This window comes from Ranitomeya imitator, chromosome 8 (assembly GCF_032444005.1).
Source record: "Ranitomeya imitator isolate aRanImi1 chromosome 8, aRanImi1.pri, whole genome shotgun sequence".
Classification (NCBI taxonomy): domain Eukaryota; kingdom Metazoa; phylum Chordata; class Amphibia; order Anura; family Dendrobatidae; genus Ranitomeya; species Ranitomeya imitator.
The window spans coordinates 13,701,537-13,725,627 of record NC_091289.1 but is presented as its reverse complement, the minus strand read 5'-3'; the positions used below and the strand labels follow the sequence as shown (position 1 = coordinate 13,725,627).

At 48.4% G+C, this 24,091-nt stretch overlaps 3 protein-coding genes across 3 annotated transcripts in view; 2 read left to right on the top strand and 1 right to left on the bottom strand.

Moving 5' to 3' along the window:
* ARIH2 (ariadne RBR E3 ubiquitin protein ligase 2) overlaps positions 1 to 2,655 on the top strand; it is a 28,598-nt gene extending 25,943 nt beyond the window's left edge. Inside the window, exons 10-15 of the mRNA XM_069736328.1 lie at positions 89 to 110; positions 301 to 452; positions 558 to 701; positions 1,044 to 1,112; positions 1,194 to 1,277; positions 2,029 to 2,655. Of these exons, the coding sequence (XP_069592429.1) occupies positions 89 to 110; positions 301 to 452; positions 558 to 701; positions 1,044 to 1,112; positions 1,194 to 1,277; positions 2,029 to 2,100 (543 nt within the window). The 3' untranslated portion in view covers positions 2,101 to 2,655. The remainder of the gene's footprint in view (positions 1 to 88; positions 111 to 300; positions 453 to 557; positions 702 to 1,043; positions 1,113 to 1,193; positions 1,278 to 2,028) is intronic.
* A 5,234-nt stretch (positions 2,656 to 7,889) lies between these two features.
* The window catches only part of P4HTM (prolyl 4-hydroxylase, transmembrane), a 28,403-nt gene continuing 12,201 nt past the window's right edge, over positions 7,890 to 24,091 (top strand). The window contains exons 1-2 of the mRNA XM_069736327.1: positions 7,890 to 8,248; positions 12,460 to 12,541. Of these exons, the coding sequence (XP_069592428.1) occupies positions 7,928 to 8,248; positions 12,460 to 12,541 (403 nt within the window). The 5' untranslated portion in view covers positions 7,890 to 7,927. The remainder of the gene's footprint in view (positions 8,249 to 12,459; positions 12,542 to 24,091) is intronic.
* LOC138647095 (secreted frizzled-related protein 5-like) lies at positions 13,185 to 22,399 on the bottom strand. The gene is made up of 4 exons (XM_069735907.1): positions 22,142 to 22,399; positions 20,968 to 21,140; positions 17,263 to 17,352; positions 13,185 to 14,056 (listed from the first exon to the last, which is right to left on the bottom strand). The coding sequence occupies exons 1-4, from the start codon at positions 22,372 to 22,374 to the stop codon at positions 13,740 to 13,742; spliced, it is 813 nt and encodes a 270-aa protein (XP_069592008.1). The 5' UTR covers positions 22,375 to 22,399; the 3' UTR covers positions 13,185 to 13,739.

Here is a 24,091-nt window from a genome sequence, read left to right as displayed (position 1 = left end):
TATCGATTGACAGAATCCGCCATTAAATCTTGCACGTGACCCTAGTGTTTGATGACCCTCATGTAACACTATGTTTAATCTTTTACAGCAATGCTCGAAGTGCAAGCACGGTAAGTGTCTCCATATATATCGCGGTGATGGATAACGTTACATGTGTGTATCTGTGGTTAGCGCTGCCATTACTGTAGAGCAGTGGCCCGATTCTGCTGTTGCAGTACTACAACTCCCAGCATGCACTGACAGCTACAGGATGCAAGCTGCTTCTGCTCACATAATAATCTAGTAATTCTGTGTGGTCAGACTTCTGCTGGATGTGCCTTGGTGACTGGAAAACACATGGAAGCGAATATTACGAGTGCAGCCGATATAAAGAAAACCCCGATATTGTAAACCAGAGTCAGCAGGCTCAGGCCAGAGAGGCCCTCAAGAAATACCTCTTCTACTTCGAGAGGGTAAGATCCGCCAGAAGAGTCCAAATTAAATCACACCGGCCAATCAGGTTATTGCAGGTATAAGCGAAGCCCAGGTTTATCCTCCTTTGTTTTACTGTCCGGCAGTGGGAAAATCATAATAAGAGTCTGCAATTGGAAGCTCAGACCTACCAGCAAATTCAGGAGAAGATTCAAGAACGGGTAATGAACAACCTTGGCACCTGGATTGATTGGCAGTACCTGCAAAATGCTGCAAAGCTGCTGGCAAAGGTGAGACATTGCGGCACGGATAGTGTATCTGGTCCCGCAGATCCGGCATCAGTCATTGATTGCATGTTACTCGGGGGTCGTGTCTCCTCTCGCATCTTCCCTGGTCCTCATTTTCTCCTTTCCTGCAGTGGTTCTGACCCTCCCAGGAACCTGTGTAGGAAATATCACTCCTTCCTCATGTATACGGAGTAATTTCCTATACAGGTTCCCGGGCACGTCATTACAAGCACTGCTGGAGACCTGTACAGATCGAAGTGAATTGCTATGGGCATCGCATCCAGATCTGGAGTGTTGGTCCCACCATTAACGCCAGTTTTGTGTTTCTCTTCCCTCTACATTCAGTGCCGGTACACTCTGCAATATACATATCCCTATGCTTACTACATGGAGTCCGGCCCACGCAAGAAGCTGGTAAGTTCACGAGCGGGGAGTGGTCTCTAGTGATTTCTGTTTGTGCCGCCGTGTTCACATCTCGCTGATTTCCACCTGTAGTTTGAGTATCAGCAGGCCCAGCTGGAGGCCGAGATCGAGAACCTTTCCTGGAAGGTAGAAAGAGCCGACAGCTACGACAGAGGGGTGAGTGCTGCCACGTGTCCATTTCACCTGAAGCCATAAGGTTTGGCCTGTCGCGTCATATTTTACCTTCAGCAGAGCAATGCAGATTTACACGATTCAGGGACCTGTCAGCAGGATTTAATAGGTTAACAGCCACGGGTGGAGCACCGCTCCAGCTATGGCTGTTAAAGGTACATTATTATTATTATTTATTATTATAGCGCCATTTATTCCATGGCACTTTACATTTGAGGAGGGGTATACATAATAAAAACAAGTACAATAATCTTGAACAATACAAGTCACAACTGGTACAGGAGGAGATGACCCTGCCCGCATGATGACTAATGTGCGAGGAAAGATGCGGGCTCCACATTAGAATCGGCATCAAAGTCGGGGACATGACCTATGACGTAAATATACGTCATGAAGGAGCGAAGATGGGAAAAAAAACCCTTTAAGCCCAATGTATATGTTATATGCATTCAGCTCCCCTTAGTGGTGGCTCCAGGGAACCTTAAAGAACTGTGGGTGATTTTCAAGGGTGGACTTAAGGTTGTAAAATATAGCTTCATTATAGAAACCAAGCGCCACCCCTGTCCACCGGTCGTTTGTGGAATTGCAGCTCAGTCCCATTCACTTCAGAGTAACTGAGCTGCAATACTACATATGACCTATAGACTGGGGTGGCGCTGCTGTTTGCAGAAAGTAGCCATGGTTTAAAAAAAAAATAAGACTGGACCTTGACCTGATCTGCCTGTTCCTCCCCCAGGACCTGGAGAATCAGATGCATATAGCCGAGCAGCGTAGAAGAACTTTGTTAAAGGATTTCCATGATACATAAAGGCTGGAGCGTAGTGCCTGGGAGCAGCGAGCGCATGTTGTGGAGGAACCGATTCTGCAAAGAAACCCAGTAGCTCTGAGGAATGTGACGAAAATCCGAGAATCCACTTTTCTTACCCCGCTCGTTAATTTTGGAACGTTGTCCGTTTGTATTTTTTCCTCCTCTTACACGTTTTTCTTAACAGCCCCAGGCGCCTTCCTTTACCCTAGTAGATGCCGTAAGAGGCCGACCGTTCCAGACTTTGCTCTTTTCCATGTTTTTTTTTTTCTTCTTTTTTTTTTTTCTTTTCCCCCTTCCTTCCTTTTTCCTTGTTGTTTAACCCTTCCAGCGCTCCACCATCCTGCAGAGAATTGTTTGGGCAGTGAAAGGGTTGATCTTTTTTCTTTTTTTTTTTTTCCTTTTTTGTTCCGGATGGCAAGTGTTGGAAAAGTAGTTCAATTTTTTGAATGGCTGTTAATAGAATTAGATTATTATGCAAACTGTCATTTTGAACTGTTGTACAATTATACAGAAAAAATAGAATTACAAAAAAAAAAAAAACACTTTTTAAAAACATTTAACGTGCAGATTTTTTTTTTTTTCTTCTTTAACTTTCCTTTGCAGCCCGGATGTAAGCAAAATAATCGGGGGGTCTCGGATGATGAGGCTCCTTTATTGACTGTCCTTTCTTAGGAATGATACTACACGGACATGACAGCGCATGTCTTTCTGCTGCAATGTATCAGCGCAGGTAGCTGAAACTGAACTGTTTTCATTGAAGCAAATGCTCAGCTGTGAGAAGTATTAGGGGATATATCTGAAACAAATTGGCTCCGTTCTCCTGGTCGGTGGACAGATTACTGCAAAATGGGATAGTCAGAAAAAGTGCAGAAGATCTGCCATATCTGAATTCACTCTTATGGCACAGTCAGATGATGGAGCAAGATCGGACCTCAGTGCACGGACTGGGCGGCGCCTCTCTAGACCGCTCCATGTATTTCTATGCAGCTTTGACGCTATGGTCCGGAGAGCCGCCGGCCAGTCCAGGCACAGAGCTCTGATCTTGCTCTGATTTATACAGCCCTTAAAGGGGTATTCCATTACAGTTTTTTCTTTCAAATAAAGGGAACTTGGCAGGTCATTTCGTAATAACTTGGAGCCATACTCCAGCACTGCAGTAGTCTAGAATGATCTGCAAAAGCAACTTTTATCAGTATATGAACAAGGGAGAAAAAATAGCATGTGGACGGTACTGTCCCAAAGAAGTCCATAATCTTCAGAGAAGCCGGTGTAAATAGCATATCCAAAATAGCCATACCGAAAAAGATAACGGGTGCAAAACCATGAAATAGCGATTATGTTCCAAGCAGCAGAAGAAAAAAGCAGGATGCACTCACCAATCTTCAAAATAGCAACTTTATTAAGTCTTCACAAGTAAAACTTCATGGCCGGGGAAAGAGGAATGGAGCTCGAGCAAGCAGGAGGAGACGACGGCCGTTTCTGCAGACCCGTTGAAGCGCAAGGATCGCGCGAAACGGCCGTCGTCTCCTCCTGCTCGCTCGAGCTCCTTTCCTCTTCCCCCGGCCATGAAGTTTTACTTGTGAAGACTAAAGGTACCGTCACACTTAGCGACGCTGCAGCGATACCGACAACGATCCGGATCGCTGCAGCGTCGCTGTTTGGTCGCTGGAGAGCTGTCACACAGACAGCTCTCCAGCGACCAACGATGCTGGTAACCAGGGTAAACATCGGGTAACTAAGCGCAGGGCCGCGCTTAGTAACCCGATGTTTACCCTGGTTACCATCCTAAAAGTAAAAAAAAACAAACACTACATACTTACCTACCGCTGTCTGTCCTCCAGCGCTGTGCTCTGCACTCCTCCTGTACTGGCTGTGAGCACAGCGGCCGGAAAGCAGAGCGGTGACGTCACCCGACCAGCGACAGCACAGCAGGGGCCTGATCGCTGCTGCCTGTCACACTGGACGATATCGCTAGCGAGGACGCTGCAACGTCACGGATCGCTAGCGATATCGTCTAGTGTGACGGTACCTTTAATAAAGTTGCTATTTTGAAGATTGTGAGTGCATCCTGCTTTTATCAGTATATGCAAATTATCTGATTAGTCCGGCCGTCATCAATTCCACACTACTCTGTTATCGCAGCTCCCCAGGAGTGATTAGCTTTCCCCAAGCTGCCTACGTCTGCACTCGACAATCGAAGTGTTGCACGGATTCCTCCCTGTGCTTCATCTGCGCGTTGTCCATGCACAATAGTGACACTGTGTCCTGCCCAGCTGGCAGCGGAGAATGAAGCGCATGCACAAGATCTCCCTCGCCTGAGAGATGATGGGGGCAGCATGGAGCATGTCCGTCACACCCAGAGGGGCCTGATTAGATTGTGAGGCCGGACTGTTCTGTGGAAGCGTCATCTGTAGATAATTTTGCAAATTCCGAGTGAAGGCACTGAAGAAAAGTATGGGATGTGACCAGTGCTGGTCTCTTCATCTTGATGGGGGCTTAGAGGACCACCACAGCGACCCTCCCATGTTTTTTTTATACTGCCCCTATTTGCTGGATTAAGATGATTCCAGTCTATCAGTTGCTGGAGTAATGGACTGTGCGTCCTCTATGCAGTACGGTTCCTGCAGATGACCCCTTTCTGCTGTTTATCGCAGACTCTGCCCCTTTGGTGCCTGCGCCCATTTCCTCCAGCGGCCTCTCTGTGCCCATCCTAGATAAATGAGAATGCGCTGGGACTAGGAGGGGGCGGACGACACCTCACCGAATGTGCTGCTATAAATACCCAGAGGGTCGTGCCACCGCCGAGCTGAGAACTGTGTGGGATTTGACAAACACCAGCTCCTCTCTGCCGTTATCTCGAGGGGAATGCGATTCTTCATGAAGGCGCCGCCGCTCTGTTTTGATAAGTCCAAGATTGCAGATATTTTTAGATGCAGCTTCTGCGCCGTTCCCCATCTGTCAGCTGGGAAAGATGGGTGACAGCCCACAGGGTTCCTATATCTGTGCCGTTCTGGAGTCTTAATAAAGTCCAAAAGTGACACGATGGAGCTGCTTTGGCCAAACTAGTGATTCTCTTACATTTCGGTGGCAACCGACCACCGCTGCTGCTGAGCTGGTAAGCATGTGCGGAGGCGATAACGGCACCCGCCAGCGATCCGCAACGCTGCAACATGGCTCAATAGATAAAAGGTTGTAAGTATTGTGCATATTCTGTCTAGCAGCGGCGGTCGGTCTCCAAAGCAACGAGCTGTAAAAAATAGTTACTATTTCAAGAACGGCAGACAATTTTAATAAACAGTTGCCAAATTGCTTATTACAACCCTCAAATTAAACACTAACACCCCAAAATGTTTCCATTGCTTAAAAGGGACTTTTTTTTTTTTTGCCATTAAATATAGGTGCTTCTTACAAAATTAGAAATATCATCAAAAAGTTAATTTATTTCAGTTCCATACAAAAAGTGAAACTCTATACAATGAGTCATTACACACACTGATCTATTTCACGTGTTTATTTCTGTTGATGATTATGGCTTACAGCCAATGAAAACCCAAAAGTCATTATCTAAGTAAATTAGAATACTTTATAACATCAGCTTGAAAAATGATTTTACAATCTGAAATGTTCTACTGAAATGTATGTTCAGTAAATGCACTCAATACTTGGTCCTTGTGCATCAATTACTGCATCAATGCGGCGTGGCATGGAGGTGATCAGTCTGTGGCACTGCTGAGGGGTTATGGAAGCCCAGGTTGCTTTGATAGCATCCTTCAGCTCGTCTGCATTGTTGGGTCTGGTGTCTCATCTTCCTCCTGACAATACTCCATAGATTCTCTATGGGGTTAAGGTCAGGCGAGTTTGCTGCCAATCAAGCCCAGTGATACTGTTGTTTTTACACCAGGTATTGGTACTTTTGGCAGTGTGGACAGGGGCCAAGTCCTGCTGGAGAATGACATTTCCATCTCCATAAAGCTTGTCGGCAGTGGGAAGCATGAAGTGCTCTAACATTTCCTGGTAGACGGTTGCACTGACTTTTTTTTAATAAAACACAGTGGGCCTACACCAGCAGATGACATGGCTCCCAAACCATCACTGATTGTGGAGACTTCACACCAGACCTCCAGCAGCTTGGATTGTGTCCTCTCCACTCTTCCTCCAGACTCTGGGACCTTGATTTCCAAATGAAACGCAAAATTTACTTTAATCTGATAACACCTTGGACCACTGACAACAGTCCGGTTCTTTTCTACTTGGCCCAGGTAAGATACTTCTGGCGTTGTCCATTGGTCATGAGTGGCCGGACACAAGGAATGTGACACTTGTAGCCCATGTCCTGGAGACGTCTGTGTGTGGTGAAGCAATGACTCCAGCAGCAGTCCGCTCCTTGTGAATCTCCCCCACATTTCTTAATGGCCTTTTCTTAACAATCCTTTCCAGGCTGCGGTTATCCCGGTTGCTTGTGCACCTTTCTCTACCACACTTTTTCCTTCCACTTTCCATTAATCTGCTTGGATACAGCACTGTGTGAACAGCCGGCTTTTTCAGCAATGACCTTTTGTGGCTTCCCCTCCTTGTGGAGTGTGTCAGTGACGCCTTCTATGTGTCAGTGACACACTCTATTAGCGGTGGATACCGCATTTATCCCTAGTGTCCCGGCATACTGACAGCTCTTTTAAGCCTCAGCGCCACCTATTATTCTGACTCACCGTCAGCTGATGCAAATCCGAGTATTCTATTGTTTTTTGGGGCCATACAAGCATACAATTATACCTAGCACACTGATGAAGGTCCAGTATCGACCGAAGCGTTTGTGATTTACTGTATGTAATAAATCCCCACTTTTCTGCATCACAACACCCTGGAGTGTGCTGGTCACTTTATATCGTATACGTTCAGGTTTGGGCACCTATGACTGTGCACCTCCCCTATTTAGGCTGTGCTTAGCATCTTCTATATCACAGTGATGCCTTCTGGACATCTGTCAGTCAGAGTCTTCCCCATGATTGTGGAGCTACTGAAACAGACTAAGGGACCTTTATAAACACTTAGGAGCCGTTACAGGTGTTTATTGTTAATTCTAATTACTGAGATAATGACTTTTGGGTTTTCAATGGCTGTAAGCCATAATCATCAACATTAACAGAAATACACACATGAAATAGATCACTCTGTAATGACTATATAATATGGGAGTTTCACTTTTTGTATTGAAGAACTGAAATAATTTCACTTTTTGATGATATTCTAATTTTGTGAAAAGCACCTATACATGTATTTGGGGCTAAAAATCATTTTTGCAATTGGTTCCAATAAAAAAAAAAAACAAAAAAACATTGCACTGAGACTTTGGCAGAACTTTTGTGTCGTGGGACGTAAACCAGCCGAGAGTAAGGCAGAAGAAGACTAATGAAAGGGTTAAACTCCCCATCAGACTTTCAGAACATGTTCACTGACAAGTTCTCAGTTTACTCCTTCTGCAGCCATCAATAGACAGTGCAAGTGGAGGCTGGAGGAAGGAAATGGTGCAAAATGTATAATGGAATCCAATTACAAAAAAAAAGATATTTAGCCAACAATACATGTATTCAAGGAAGAAAAAAAGGTCTCAAAATGTGGACAGCCCCTTTAAATGAGTCACGTGACTGCAGTGAGCCGGGGCCGCTGTACTGCGGGAGGATTAGAACGTGTCAATCACAGGAGGAAGCCGCTGTCTCTTAGCAACCACCCTCCTGGTCCTCCCGTGACGTCAGCGGCCACGCCCCCAGGTGTCGCCAGCAGGTAGCACGCGCGGTTGCCCGGGTGACGCGCGGCCCCGGCTCGGGTCGGGATGGAGGCCGGCGGGATCGGGGGCAGCGCTCCAGCACATGATGACGAGGAGCCGCCGATCAGGGACCGGCTCGCCGGCATCCAGAAGGGGAACAGCGTGTGCTCCCGCTCCTACTTCGTGGTGGTGATGGTGTTCGTGCACGTCTACATCCTGAATGTCATCGCGCTGCTGCTCTACGTCTACTACAGCAACGGCAGCCAGAGCGGAGAGGACACCGGGGCACCGACCACCCCGGCCCCGGAGCACAGAGCTCCCCTGCGGCATGAGGACGGCGGCGGCGGCGGCCCCTACAGCTACCTGCCCCGGCTGGAGGGCATCAAGGTGGGTGACGGTCATGTGACCGCCGCTGTCAGCGCTCGGGGAGGTCAGGTGACTTTTGCAGCAGCGGTTGTAAAGTGAAACGCATAGGAGAATGGGTTACCCATAGCAACCAATCAGAACGCCGCTTTCTTTCCATGCGGCTGCCTAAAAAAATGATAGCAGCCATCTGATTGGCTGCTAGTGTTTATTTGGGTGAATGCGCCCACTATGGGCGAGGCTGCGACCCCCAGTGATGCTGGAGTGTTTCCCCCCCAGGTCTGGGGGCCCCTGAGAGCACAATGGCCCGGGGGCCACACACCGCTGCCACATGGGAGCCGGCTCCACTTCCCAGGTTTCCTCCTCATCTTTTATACTGTTTGGTCCATGTCTCTGAGGGGCCGTTTGTATTGGGACCATTTTGGGGTCCAGGCGACTTCATCTTTTTATTTAGGAGGTGAAATAACCAACAATCAGTGATTCTGCCATTTCTATACATTTTTGTTTTTTCACCTTACAAAACAATCTTTTCTTCTGATGGGGCGACTTCTTCTAGTGCTCCTTAAGGCTGTGTGCACACGTTCAGGATTTCTTGCAGAAATTTTCCTGACAAAACACGGACATTTCTGCCAGAAATCCGCATGCGTTTTTTCGCGGGTTTTTTTTCATGCGTTTTTGATGCGTTTATGGTGCGTGTTTTGTGCGTTTTTTCCCAAATGCATAGAATAGCGGGAAAAACGCAGAAAATCCGCAAAATTAATGAACATGCTGCTTTTTTTTTTTTTTTTTTACCGCAATGCGTTTTTTTTTAGCGGAAAAAAACGCATCATGTGCTCAAATATTGCAGAATGCATTCTAAATGATAGGATGCATATGTCTGCAGTTTCTAATGCAGTTTTATCGCGAAAAAACCTGAACGTGTGCACATACCCGTATTTTTGTTGTTCTGTCTTTCATTATGTTGACTTCTTAATGTCCCTCCGATCATTTGTCCGTTTCTCGGTCTGTTGTAATGTCGCTGGGTCTTGTGTAGAATCATGGCCGACACGGGGCCCTCAGTGGCCCCCACGCTGTGTGGCGCAGGCTCCCGAGAACGCTCCATACACACAGGGCCGAGCACTGATCCGCTGCACCAGATCCTGCCGCTGGCACTGCAGCCCCCCGGCATTGCAGCAGAGACCCCGACCTACCTGTGGTCAAAAAAGACTGTCGGTCTGAATTTGTCTGGACTTTATACAAAAACTTTGGACTCCTGTCCTGCAACCCTGCGGCCCCATAGTAGGTTGGAGGACACCGGTGCGGGGGTCCAGCGAGCCCCTCAGTCGCCCAATGCTGGCGATACAGCAGATTTACCTGGAGCTCAGGCCTCTGCATTGTCGCCATCTCTGATTGCTGTCAGTGAAATGAAGCAATCTCGCCTCTGCAGAGGGACTGTAGTATTACATGGCGGCTGATAGGATGAATGGACGTCCGTGCAATACGAGGTTGGTATGAGTTGTTTTTGGAACGGGAGAGGATCCTCATTCTCGGTCATATGGCGAGGTCCTGGGCTGGAGCCCCTTCATGATGAGACAACCCCAGTTGTATAAAAGATGGCGCCCCACATCTATGGCAGCAGTGCTATCTATGAGAGACGGATGAAACCCGCGTGTGACCCAATTCACTGATCGTGCTGTGGATTTCGCCACACAAATGGAAATCCACCATGAAAATCTGCGGTCGGCTCCTGCGTCCATCAGCAATGCAGAGGAACTTGCAGACATTACATACCCTTTGAAGTTACAGGCATTTAAAGGGGTGTGACCACAAACCACAAGAATTTAAAGGGAACCTGTCACCTGAATTTGGCGGGACTGGTTTTGGGTCATATGGGCGGAGTTTTCGGGTGTTTGATTCACCCTTTCCTTACCCGCTGGCTGCATGCTGGCCGCAATATTGGATTGAAGTTCATTCTCTGTCCTCCATAGTACACGCCTGCGCAAGGCAAGATTGCTTTGCGCAGGCGTGTACTATGGAGGACAGAGAATGAACTTCAATCCAATATTGCAGCCAGCATGCAGCCAGCGGGTAAGGAAAGGGTGAATCAAACACCCGAAAACTCCGCCCATATGACCCAAAACCAGTCCCGCCAAATTCAGGTGACAGAGTCCCTTTAAAGGACTAAAGCATTGATTTAGCTCTGCAGCCCCTTCATTATTTTTGTATGTGCAGCTGCCCCTGGAGCTGGTGAGGGTCCCACTCATCGGACCTCCACGATCATCGAGCTATGCCATCACTTCATCAAATCCAGATTAACGCTTTCAGCTCACAGAGGATTATCTAGGATACAAGCTGGAGGTAATCGGCTGTGAGAAGTATAAAGGCTGTGTTCACACTGGAGGTTTTCAGGGAGTAGATCCGCTCCAAATACTTTGTCAAAAAACTGCTTTTAGGGTTTGTGCACAAGACTTATTTGTCAGGCAGATCTCCTGTGTAACCCACCTGAAAGAAAAAAAAAATACTAAAAACGTATGCTTTTTATGTGACCAACTTGCTGTTTATCAGTCTTTGGAACTTTTTTAGTGGCTAATTGGTTGATTTTGAAAAAAACTGGGGACTCACAACGTCGTCAAAACAACCGAAAAGACACCAAAAAAGACCCTTCAGGAAAAAAAAACTTGGCGAGACCTGAAGCGTCTTCCTCGTGAAAAAAATCTATGGGAAATTCACTTTGGTTCTCATAGGAGGAAGGTTTTTTTGTGTTTTATAAAGAGGTTTTGAAAAAGTGCTTGGTTGGGGGGGGAAAAAAAAAAAAAAAGCATGCCCCTTCCTAGGAGTGGCGCTTGCTCCAAATTAGGCACTGTACAATCACAACGCTACAAAGAAAGCTTCTGGGAGAAAAAAAATCTTAAAAAAAAAAAGCTCTGTAGAGAAACAAAAACTCCTCCAAAAACTTCCCAGATATATCAGCGTTTCCTGAAGCACTGAAGCAATGAGTTGCTGGCGATGCCTCCTTCTAGTTCCGCTATCCCATATTTTCGGCTTTTCTAGATGGAAAAATAGGACATTTTGCCCAACTTTTGTACAATTAGAATCGACTACTTTCCACCGACAACTATTACGGCCCCAGAAATGGCTGATAACAGGGAACAATAGATGATATCCAGCAGAGTCATAGATAGAGAGAAGTCTGTGTGTGTGTGTGTGTGGGGGGGGGGATGTTGGATGTAGTCCACTCCTGGCCACAATTATTTTTTTTTTAAATGCATGTATTTGGCACTAAATATCATTTTTGGTTTCATTAAGAATGTTGCAACGTTTTGCTTTTCCAGGCTCTTTTGCTTCTCTGCACATTCAACTTTGATGTGGTCATAAATCAGCTGAGAGGAGCTCGGAAAATGCAGATAAGAGTTAAAAATTCTCCCGTTGGACCGTCAGAACGAGCTTGCTGACGGATTCTCAGTTTACTCATTCTGCAGCCAGAGACAAGACAATGTAATATGGAAAATATAGAAGGCAAACGTTGCACAATTTTTTTAATTGAAACACAATTAAAAAATGATTTTCTAGCCAGCCATACATGCATTTACCATTAGTAACAGCAAAATAAAAGTTGGACAAGCCCTTTAAATGCCCCCCCCCCCCCCCCTACGCACTGAGTTGTCACATGCAGCATAATCCCGGTGTTAGTCCATCCCCAGGGTGGGGAGGGGATTTTCTGCTCTGACCCGTCTTGGATGTTAGATTTCTGTACAGATTCTAGTTCTCTTGAAGGAATGTGTCTTACCCTCCAGTGACCCCAGTGTGTGACAGCCCCCTCCGGTCAGGACCCCCATACCCATACATTCAGGTCTCCCTCCCCCATTCTTTGTGTCCACCAAACTCCAATTGGCCCTACTTCTATTTGGCTTTGTATCTAGGTCATATATGAATTATCAGTGGTGGTCTGACCATAGAGACCCCCTGCCCCAATGAAAACAAGAACAGGGATCCTGTGTCCCCCTGTGTAAATGAAGCTGTCATACGTATGCATGGCTTTCTGTTACGGTCACACATGCGCATAATCTATGCACGGACCCCCGTTCTTATGATCAGATCCCCTCCGATCTGACACTGCTGCGATCCGCTGATGATGATTTTTCCATTTTCCTGCAGCGCCACCACAGGACAGGACAAGTATTGCACAGTCCTCTGGCCGTGTCCTGACTAATACGTGTGATACCTGGAGGATCGTACTGATCGCTCTTCTCTTCCAGGTCGGCTACAAACAGAAGATGGAACTGGGCAACAACAAGCTGTACGACATGAAGACGCTGAGCCTGAAGCCCCTGCTGTTTGGTAAGCGCTGAGCCCCCCCTGTGCCGCTGTGACGTAAGGGACTGTAATCGTCTTAATGCCTGGGGCAGGCTGGGAACGGTGGGGGTAGAAATGAGCAGCAAATCAGCAGATGTAATTGTGTATGCACAGGGTCCGGCGCGCTGTAATCCCCCAGATCCCGCGCTGCCCCCAATATGCACATTTCATCCCAATGATCGATGCTCCCAGGTCTCCTACAAATAAGCATTTGGTCTCTGTGCAGGGGACCGCAATAAATGACGCACACCCCCGGCGTTTCTTACAGCCTCATGTGTATTGGTTTCCATCCCACATATATACAATGCTATATACAGTTCCCCGCCGCAGGCACGTTCTCTCCTAAACGAGTGTTATATGAGGACGCCATGCTGCCCGGTAGGAGGGCTACTCGCCATAACCCCGGGTAGTTCCACACGTTTTTGGTGCGTTAAAGGGCTATTCATAAAGATTTGTTGCACTCCTGACAATCCATGATTTAAAGGGGTTGTCCACAGCTTGTTTCAGAAGCAAGAAAATGATATACACACTCTAACATCCATGGCTCCCACGCAGCCCGCTCCGGTGGTCTACGGCAGGACAGGAAGCAATGACATCCTGGTCTTTGGTCACCTGAGAGCAGAGGATTGTGATTGGCTGCAGCGATCAGCTGACTGGAACGATTACATCCCACTGCAGTCACATGACACTGCAGACAATCACAAAGCTCTGCAGTCAGGTGACCAAAGCACACGATGTCATTGCTTCCTGCCCTGCCGTGGACCCCGGAGCTGCCCATGCTCCAGACTTTTGGGTTAGGGTGGGTGAATCTGCCTTCTTTTGCACATTGCTCCTGAATTATTTAAATTTATTTTTTTAAGTTGGACAACCCCTTTAATAAATCTCTTCCTTTAAGGGCATCTTTCACCAGTTAATGACGATTACTTATCTGTTCCCAGGAAAGCTGTGTGACCACCTGTATGACCTCCATTACTGCACCCACCTTCTCCCCTCTCCAGGAGATCGTGTCTGCCCATTCTGGTTTCAGTAAAGCTGGGGGATGTAATATGTGATGTCACCCAGCTTTCCCAGGATCAGACTAAGCTACAGCAGAGATAACACAAGGGCTTACATTTACTGGTGATTAGCTGATTTTTAGGGGGGAACTTTCCGGGGCAGCGGTGGTGGCGGCGTATGAAGAGTCCTATGATCTGCATTTGTGATGCTTCCATTTCTTGGCAGCGAAGTGCAGGTTCTTATTCCTCTTCTGCCAGGCGTAAGCGTTGTGCACCACGATCTTGTCTTTTTGCACTTCCCCGCTGACGACGTAAGTGCCCGTCCGGGTCCCCCGCATTATGTTCTGCACACAGGTAGCGTCCAGATCCAACCACTGCTGGAGTCTGGGGAGGACGTCCCCTCTGGACAGCGAGCCATGCTTTATGACGTCCACCCTGGAGTCCACATCAAAGTCAGAGATGGAGCTGGAGGTCGTGTTCCGCCTTGTGATGCGAATTTTGGCAGCTGCAGAAAGAAAGAATAAAAGATGGAGCTGCGCAACACTCCCGATGCTCCCTTCACCCATGCGAAGCTGTGCATCACTCCTGACGCTCCCTCCACCCGTGCAGAGCTGCGCACAACTCCCGACGCTCCCTTCGCCAGTGCAAAGATTCACACCACTCTCGACGCTCTCTCCACCTGTGCGAAGCTGCACACAACTCCCGACATTCCGTCCACCTGTACGGAGCTGCATGCAACTCCCGACGCTCCCTCCACCCATGCGAAGCTTCGCACCACTCTCGACATTCCCTCCACCCGTGCAGAGCTGCGCACAACTCCCGACGCTCCCTTCGCCCATACGAAGCTACGCACCACTCTCGACATTCGCACCACTCTCAACATTCCCTCCACCTATAAGGAGCTGCATGCAACTCCCGATGCTCCCTCCACCCGTGCAAAGTTGAGCACCACTCCCGACATTCCCTTCACCCGTGCGAAGCAGCGCACCACTTCCGACGCTCCTTCCACCTGTACGAAGCTGCGCACAACTCTTGGTGCTCCCTCCACTGGTGCTGAGTTGCGCACAACTCCTGACACTCCCTCCACCTGTGCGAAGCCGAGCACCACTCCCAGCATTCCCTCCACCTGTGCGAAGCCGAGCACCACTCCCAGCATTCCCTCCACCCGTGCGAAGCCGAGCACCACTCCCAGCATTCCCTCCACCCGTGCAAAGCCGAGCACCACTCCCAGCATTCCCTCCACCCGTGCAAAGCCGAGCACCACTCCCAGCATTCCCTCCACCCGTGCGAAGTCGAGCACCACTCCCAGCATTCCCTCCACCCGTGCGAAGCCGAGCACCACTCCCAACATTCCCTCCACCCGTGCGAAGCGGAGCACCACTCCCAGCATTCCCTCCACCTGTGCGAAGCTGCGCACAACTCCCGACGCTCCCTCCACCTGTACGAAGCTGCGCACAACTCCCGACGCTCCCTCCACCTGTACGAAGCTGCGCACAACTCCCGACGCTCCCTCCACCTGTACGAAGCTGCGCACAACTCCTGACGCTCCCTCCACCTGTACGAAGCTGCGCACAACTCCTGACGCTCCCTCCACCTGTACGAAGCTGCGCACAACTCCCGACGCTCCCTCCACCTGTGCGAAGCCGAGCACCACTCCCAGTATTCCCTCCACCTGTGCGAAGCTGCGCACAACTCCCGACGCTCCCTCCACCTGTACGAAGCTGCGCACAACTCCCGACGCTCCCTCCACCTGTACGAAGCTGCGCACAACTCCCGACGCTCCCTCCACCTGTACGAAGCTGCGCACAACTCCTGACGCTCCCTCCACCTGTACGAAGCTGCGCACAACTCCTGACGCTCCCTCCACCTGTACGAAGCTGCGCACAACTCCCGACGCTCCCTCCACCCATACGAAGCTGCGCACAACTCCCAACGCTTCCTCCCAACCGTATTGAGCTGTGGCATAACTGCAACAGCCTGTTCATGAAACAACTTGTAGCTCGCCGGCTGCTGCAGCACTACAACTCCCAGCACGATCTGTTAATAGTCCATTACCCAGAAAATATTGGAGAATGTTGGGACTTGTAGTTTTTCAATGGCTAGGGAGCCACAGGTTGGGACCCCCCATACCGATTGACTAGTTTTTGGGTAACCCAGTGAAAATGTTTCTTCTAAGGCAGGTATACGCTGTAATAGACGGTATATACTGTATACAGCTACTACCCCGCTGAGTCCAGCACTGCTTCCCTGGATGGAGACGTGACGCGCCGTCAGCCTGAGTCTTGTGTCTTTATATGGTCCCAGAGCCGGTGTCAGCGGCATGTAATTTACTTTTACAAGGGGGGCACCCATCACCTCTCCCCCCCATACACAGGGCTCGCCTCCTGTATACGCAGCCGGCTTCTGAGACAGAAAGCATGACTTTCCAAAGCATCTACTCCTCGGAGGAGCGCTGCTCTGGAGACGCCGCTGCCATTTATGGGTCTGAACTATTCAGCGAAGGATCGTTCACCTGCAGCAATGTATCATTGCACCACCTGTCCGCATAACATTCTCCCTACTTAGAAAAGTCTTGCTGCTTCTTTCCAGAGACGGCACCACCCCTGGCCACAGACTGCAGCTCAGCTCTGCTGCAGTGAAAGGGGTGAGCTGCAATGCCACTCACAACCTGTTCACAGGGGGTGGCGCTGTTTTTCCAGGAAAGCGGCCATGTTTTTCTGAAATGTAGGTCAAATACATAAAATAAATATAGAAAGTGTCCCAGATGGCACGAGCCGGTGGGATGATGCATGGGCGCTGGATGGCGGCCTAGATACGGGGGGTCTGATTGCCTGGGAGCAGCTGACAGATGCGTCTCCCCCCTCAGTTTGACGTTTCTTGTCTTTATTAAAGGGGTTTTTCTAAAAAAAAATAGGGATCCAAGGCAAATAACAATCGCTCCATCATTGCGGTGGTCTCTGCCAGTGCTGGGAGTGACTGCCGACGCCAATGATTGACTGCAGTGGTCAGTAGACTGGTCAGGGACATCATCACTCACTGTTACAGTGGCGACCGCGAGAGCGGCCTGAGCTGGAGCCAAGGATTGAGACTTTTATTTGCCATCCCTTAAAGGGATTGTCGATTACTAGAAAAAAGCATAGCTGCATTCTTCCCAGAACAGCTCTACAAAAAAAAAGAAATGACTTCCTTCAGAAATGGTGCAGAACTGCTATACCACTCGCAACCAGTAGACAGGGGTGGCGCTGCTTTGGAAGAAGGCAGACTTGTTTTATCCAACTCATTTAAATATTTTGGGTTTTTTTAACTTATCTCCTTCATTAACTTTATAGGGGTTGTGATCACCAGTGATCGGTGGAGATCAGCGAGGGTTTGATTTCCCTGCAGCGCCACCACAGGATGAATTAAATATTGTAAGCTGGTCATTGAAATCCATGCATGTAATTTATGAATGTGTCAGATCCCCCAGAGCGGGGAGCGCTCTTACAGATAAGAGGGTCTTGGGTAAGCCCCCTCCACCCTGCCTTTAATGATGAGACAGAAGGGTACTTTATTCCGGGCGCTGTCATCGGAGACGCACACTGTACAGTTGGCATCCGTCTCCCCCCGGCTGTTACCTGCACCCATTTACAATGGGCACAGATGGCGTTGGCACCAGTACAAGCTTTGCTAAGTGGCGGCAGCACTGGAGGTGTGCATCATGTCAGCACTTACCGAAATCATTAGCGCAGAAAGTATCCAGGATCTCCTTGGCAGAGCTGGCCTCGTCGAGTTCACAGTCCCTGCAGCTGGCACGGGGCACCGCTGTAAGAGAGGAGAGGAGCGTCAGTGTCCCGGGGACTATATCACCCCAATATACATCACCCCAATATACCGAGTCCCTCTGTATCCGGTGACCGCCCTACATCAGTTATTCATGATACTCACAGGAACTGCAGCTAGAACGTCTGTGTCTGAAAGGCCAGAAACTGATGGAGGTGACGGGCGGTCACCAGACACTGATGATGGAGGCGATGGGCGGTCACCAGACACTGATGATGGAGGCGACGGGCGGTCACCAGACACTGATGATGGAGGCGACGGGCGGTCACCAGACACTGATGATGGAGGCGACGGGCGGTCACCAGACACTGATGATGGAGGCGACGGGCGGTCACCAGACACTGATGATGGAGGCGACGGGCGGTCACCAGACACTGATGATGGAGGCGACGGGCGGTCACCAGATACTGATGATGGAGGCGACGGGAGGTCACCAGATACTGATGATGGAGGCGACGGGCGGTCACCAGATACTGATGATGGAGGCGACGGGCGGTCACCAGATACTGATGATGGAGGCGACGGACGGTCACCAGATACTGATGATGGAGGCGACGGGAGGTCACCAGATACTGATGATGGAGGCGACGGGCGGTCACCAGATACTGATGATGGAGGCGACGGGAGGTCACCAGATACTGATGATGGAGGCGACGGGTGGTCACCAGATACTGATGATGGAGGCGACGGGTGGTCACCAGATACTGATGATGGAGGTGACAGGCGGTCACCAGATACTGATGATGGAGGCAACGGGCGGTCACCAGATACTGATGATGGAGGCGACGGGAGGTCACCAGATACTGATGATGGAGGCGACGGGAGGTCACCAGATACTGATGATGGAGGCGACGGGTGGTCACCAGATACTGATGATGGAGGTGACAGGCGGTCACCAGATACTGATGATGGAGGCAACGGGCGGTCACCAGATACTGATGATGGAGGGGACAATCAGTCGCTGGAAAATGATGGGATTTAAATATCTTTTCTTTTTCTTTCCATTTTGATCATTGAAGCAAACTATTAACACTTTGATTTTTGGAAGCTTCTAACTTATTAGGTAATGTAATGTACAGTGGGCCATAAAAGTATTTAGTCAGTCAGCAATAGTGCAAGTTCCACCACTTAAAAAGATGAGAGGCGTCTGTAATTTACATCATAGGTAGACCTCAACTATGGGAGACAAACTGAGAAAAAAAATCCAGAAAATCACATTGTCTGTTTTTTTAACATTTTATTTGCATATTATGGTGGAAAATAAGTATTTGGTCAGAAACAAACAATCAAGATTTCTGTCTCTCACAGACCTGTAACTTCTTCTTTAAGAGTCTCCTCTTTCCTCCACTCATTGCCTGTAGTAATGGCACCTGTTTAAACTTATCAGTATAAAAAGACACCTATGCACACCCTCAAACAGTCTGACTCCAAACTCCACTATGGTGAAGACCAAAGAGCTGTCAAAGGACACCAGAAACAAAATTGTAGCCCTGCACCAGGCTGGGAAGACTGAATCTGCAATAGCCAACCAGCTTGGAGTGAAGAAATCAACAGTGGGAGCAATAATTAGAAAATGGAAGACATACAAGACCACTGATAAGCTCCCTCGATCTGGGGCTCCACACAAAATCCCACCCAGTGGGGTCAGAATGATCACAAGAACGGTGAGCAAAAATCCCAGAACCACGCGGGGGGACCTAGTGAATGAACTGCAGAGAGCTGGGACCAATGTAACAAGGCCTACCATAAGTAACACACTACGCCACCATGGACTCAGATCCTGCAGTGCCAGACGTGTCCCACTGCTTAAGCCAGTACATGTCCGGGCCCGTCTGAAGTTTGCTAGAGAGCATTTGGATGATCCGGAGGAGTTTTGGGAGAATGTCCTATGGTCTGATGAAACCAAACTGGAACTGTTTGGTAGAAACACAACTTGTCGTGTTTGGAGGAAAAAGAATACTGAGTTGCATCCATCAAACACCATACCTACTGTAAAGCATGGTGGTGGAAGCATCATGCTTTGGGGCTGTTTCTTTGCAAAGGGGCCAGGACGACTGATCTGGGTACATGAAAGAATGAATGGGGCCATGTATCGTGAGATTGTGAGTGCAAACCTCCTTCCATCAGCAAGGGCATTGAAGATGAAACGTGGCTGGGTCTTTCAACATGACAATGATCCAAAGCACACCGCCAGGGCAACGAAGGAGTGGCTTCGTAAGAAGCATTTCAAGGTCCTGGAGTGGCCTAGCCAGTCTCCAGATCTCAACCCTATAGAAAACCTTTGGAGGGAGTTGAAAGTCCGTGTTGCCAAGCGAAAAGCCAAAAACATCACTGCTCTAGAGGAGATCTGCATGGAGGAATGGGCCAACATACCAACAACAGTGTGTGGCAACCTTGTGAAGACTTACAGAAAACGTTTGACCTCTGTCATTGCCAACAAAGGATATATTACAAAGTATTGAGATGAAATTTTGTTTCTGACCAAATACTTATTTTCCACCATAATATGCAAATAAATTGTTAAAAAAACAGACAATGTGATTTTCTGGATTTTTTTTCTCAGTTTGTCTCCCATAGTTGAGGTCTACCTATGATGTAAATTACAGACGCCTCTCATCTTTTTAAGTGGTGGAACTTGCACTATTGCCGACTGACTAAATACTTTTTTGCCCCACTGTATGTACACAGTGACTGCACCAGCAGAATAGTGAGTGCAGCTCTGGAGTATAATACAGGATGTAACTCAGGATCAGTAATGTAATGTATGTACACAGTAACTGCACCAGCAGAATAGTGAGTGCAGCTCTGGGGTATAATACAGGATGTAACTCAGGATCAGTAATGTAATGTATGTACACAGTGACTGCACCAGCAGAATAGTGAGTGCAGCTCTGGAGTATAATACAGGATGTAACTCAGGATCAGTAATGTAATGTATGTACACAGTGACTGCACCAGCAGAATAGTGAGTGCAGCTCTGGAGGATAATACAGGATGTAGATCAGTAATGTATGTACACAGTGACTGCACCAGCAGAATAGTGAGTGCAGCTCTGGAGTATAATACAGGAGGTAACTCAGGATCAGTAATGTAATATATGTACACAGTGACTGCACCAGCAGAATAGTGAGCGCAGCTCTGGAGTATAATACAGGATGTAACTCAGGATCAGTAATGTAATATATGTACACAGTGACTGCACCAGCAGAATAGTGAGTGCAGCTCTGGAGTATAATACAGGAGGTAACTCAGGATCAGTAATGTAATATATGTACACGGTGACTGCACCAGCAGAATAGTGAGTGCAGCTCTGGAGTATAATACAGGAGGTAACTCAGGATCAGTAATGTAATGTATGTACACAGTGACTGCACCAGCAGAGTAGTGAGTGCAGCTCTGGAGTATAATACAGGATGTAGATCAGTAATGTATGTACACAGTGACTGCACCAGCAGAATAGTGAGTGCAGCTCTGGAGTATAATACAGGATGTAACTCAGGATCAGTAATGTAATATATGTACACAGTGACTGCACCAGCAGAATAGTGAGTGCAGCTCTGGAGTATAATACAGGATATATTGTCGGACGTCACTTACTTCCGGCAGTTCTTGTGTCGTTGCTAATAGTGGAGATGCACATCCCATGATCAATAGTAAACTGTTCACACTTCAGTATTTCTGGCCACGGGTACCCATAACACGCCATGATGGGGGCACAGCTGTTCCTCACCGCCTCGCACAGGCTGCGGCACGGCTTTATAATCCTGTCACTGTAGACATGAGGAGGTCATTATTAATTCTAGAAATCATTTCAAGAACATTTCCCCCTATAATCGGTGTAAGACCCCGAGTCGTCCTCTTCTGACAAATTCTGTTTGAGGGAAAGTTGGAGGTTGATCACGGTCATCACCAACTCTGTACACGGGCATGTGGCGACAACCCTTCTGGTAGCTGCGGTCATCTTGGTTGTCAGCCAGCTGACACAGATGTAGCTAATATACCGTCGGCAGGGTGCACGGCGCCCGTTATTAGCTGCCATAATCCCTAATCCGCGGCGCTGGGCTCTGGCGGTAGGTGGCCCTAATTCTGTTGTCAACTTGTACGATTCACTGAAACAAAGAACAGGAGACTCAGCTCTGCCCAGAGAGCCGGAGTGACGCACGTACGGCTCCGTCAGCCGTAATTCAAGGAGACACCCCACAATGCCAAAACCACTAATGGGAAAACACTGCTCCTAATTACATTGCCAATGACGCAAGTAGGAGTAGTAAGTCCACATGTGCAGCACGGAACATAAGCGCAGCCCCCCAGAGGGTATCGCCCGCGCCCTAATGGCCTCCTAATGTCTAAATGTCAATGCCATTAGGCACAGGGCCGCTTCCGCCCTTCGGGACGCTCTGCTCACTGACTTACTGCAACCTGGGCTCAGCTCAGGGAAAACCCTACACTTTCAGGTGTTACATGCAAGCAATGGCCGACGGTCTGCGGGGGATTCCAGGCGACACTTTGCTAAGCCCGTGGCACACACTGTATGTCGGATGTATCCTGAGGCTCCGATTCCGCTTACAGGGGCCAGTATAGTGTCCTTGTAGCCCCCATTGGGCACCCGTGTAATATATCCCGCATAGGGAGCCTATGGGCACAAGTGGCATGGTTTGGCAGTATTTGCTCTCCAGGGTAATAGAAGGGCTCGTCGTTAGTGCTCTTTCCCCCCCTCTATACCCTGATAATACATACAGAATGGAAATGAATATTTCGGGGGGTACGTTACCCATCCAGACATATCGGTGCCATTAGCGAGCACAAGAAGATTCTGGCATCCGGGTGGCATTCACGTGCAAGGAGCGGCAGCCAACTGGAAGATTGCTGGATCACCTCCGCCATCGTCTCATGCTCCAGCAGGTTGGGAATCCTCATCTCTGTGTATCCAATGCCATAACATAGGGGCATGTGCTGGGGGATGGTCATGCACCGGGACGAGCTGCTCACAAAGTCCACAGACATTGCCCGAGAGCCACCGGTCCAAAAACAGAGCAAGACCATCAGGTGCCACTTTGGGTATTGGCATCCGGGGCATCTGCCCTTCCCTGCACTCATCATCCTCATCCCTGCACAGGCGAGTGAGTCTCCCCTGAGCACCAAGCTGGGGTATTTTATAGGGTCGGAGGACACTTTTTCCTACTAATCCTTTCTCATTACGATCCAGCACACTTGGACAAGACAATCCCACAGTTTTGCTTTTGCCAATGGGCCTGATTGTTTGGTCTTGTTAGGGGGGCAGCTTAAACCAGCAGGTGTTGTAATAGGGGCTGACAAGGAGGCTGAATGTTTGAACTCGCCCGGCATTATCTCGGGCCCATTATTGTACTCATGATTGGATCTCTGCGGGAAGCCATTTGTCCACCAATCCCCCCCTTTTCTACGATTTGTGATCATTAACCATTCCTTGTTTCCTCCTCACTGTTCTTTAAGACAAAAAAAAAAACAAAAAACAATCATTTATTGACCTGGGAGCAAAGGGAGGGGAGGATAAGTCAGGGCTGTTGATTTAGCCCTGGGGGCGCTCAAAGAACCCATGATGGGACCCTGGGCTTATTAAATGTTTTCCTTTTTAAAACAATCCTCCATGGCTCACTGGCACCTATTTAGTTTTTAGGATCTGGAAATTAATCACAATGTCATGTGATGGGGTGCAAAAAAAAAAAAAAACAATTAGGGGTTTCAAGGGAAAATGAAAAAAGAGAAATCAATGTTTTTGAGTTGTCCTCAATCAGTTTGGCCGCCTCTGCCGACCTCACAGGGGCAGTAAGCAAACTTTCTCGGACATCGCAAAGCACCGAGGAGGCAACTTCTTCTTTTTGGGTTGGGTCACGGCATGAGAAATATATGGAACTTTTGAATTGGGTCCCATGCATTTTTTTTTTTTTTTTGTACTTTGGTCTGAGGTTTGGGGCCAGAATGAAAAGGGTGGACTGATTTTGACTCCTGTGCTCAGGAGTTTCTACATTTTTCTAAACTTGGCTCAGTGATTAAGTTCACTCCTCTCGTCTGGTATACAAATACCCCGACCTATGGAAAGTGACTTGTTAGTGCCACTTGAGGCATCTTGACCCAAGGGGGACACGTCTTGTCAGTCGCAAACCCTAACTATACACCCAAAGTCACAAAAAGTTCCACCCATCCTCTCAACTTCTGGGAAAGGAAACTCCGACTCGGCCAAGAAAACTCCGACCCGGTTAAGAAGACTTCGACCCGGCCAAGAGAACTCCGACCCAGCCAAGGAAACTCCAACCCGGCCAATCCATATTTTGCCAGATATCTGTCTCTTAAAAGATTGGACTTCATTTTTTTATCTAAATGGATCCACAATTCCTTCCTCACTTATTATTAAATTTAAATCCGTTTTCTGAAACCAAGCACCAAATCTCCAGCACTGGTGTAAAATACAAGAATTTAAAGGGGTTTTCCAGTTTTGGAAAATCTCTGTCCCCCCGTCTGCAGTTTATCTTAAAAATCAAAAAACAAAACAATCTTTTTTTTTTTTAAACAAACTTTACTCCCCATGTCCATTGCTGAGTCTCCACCGCTGCTCCCGCTCTCTGGTATTGTCTGCAGCACTGACGTTATGTCGACAGCACTGCAGCCAATCACTGAGCATGAGCCACTCAGAGCAGCTGAGCTCACTAATTGGCTGCAGACAGTAACAGACTCCAGGAGCAGC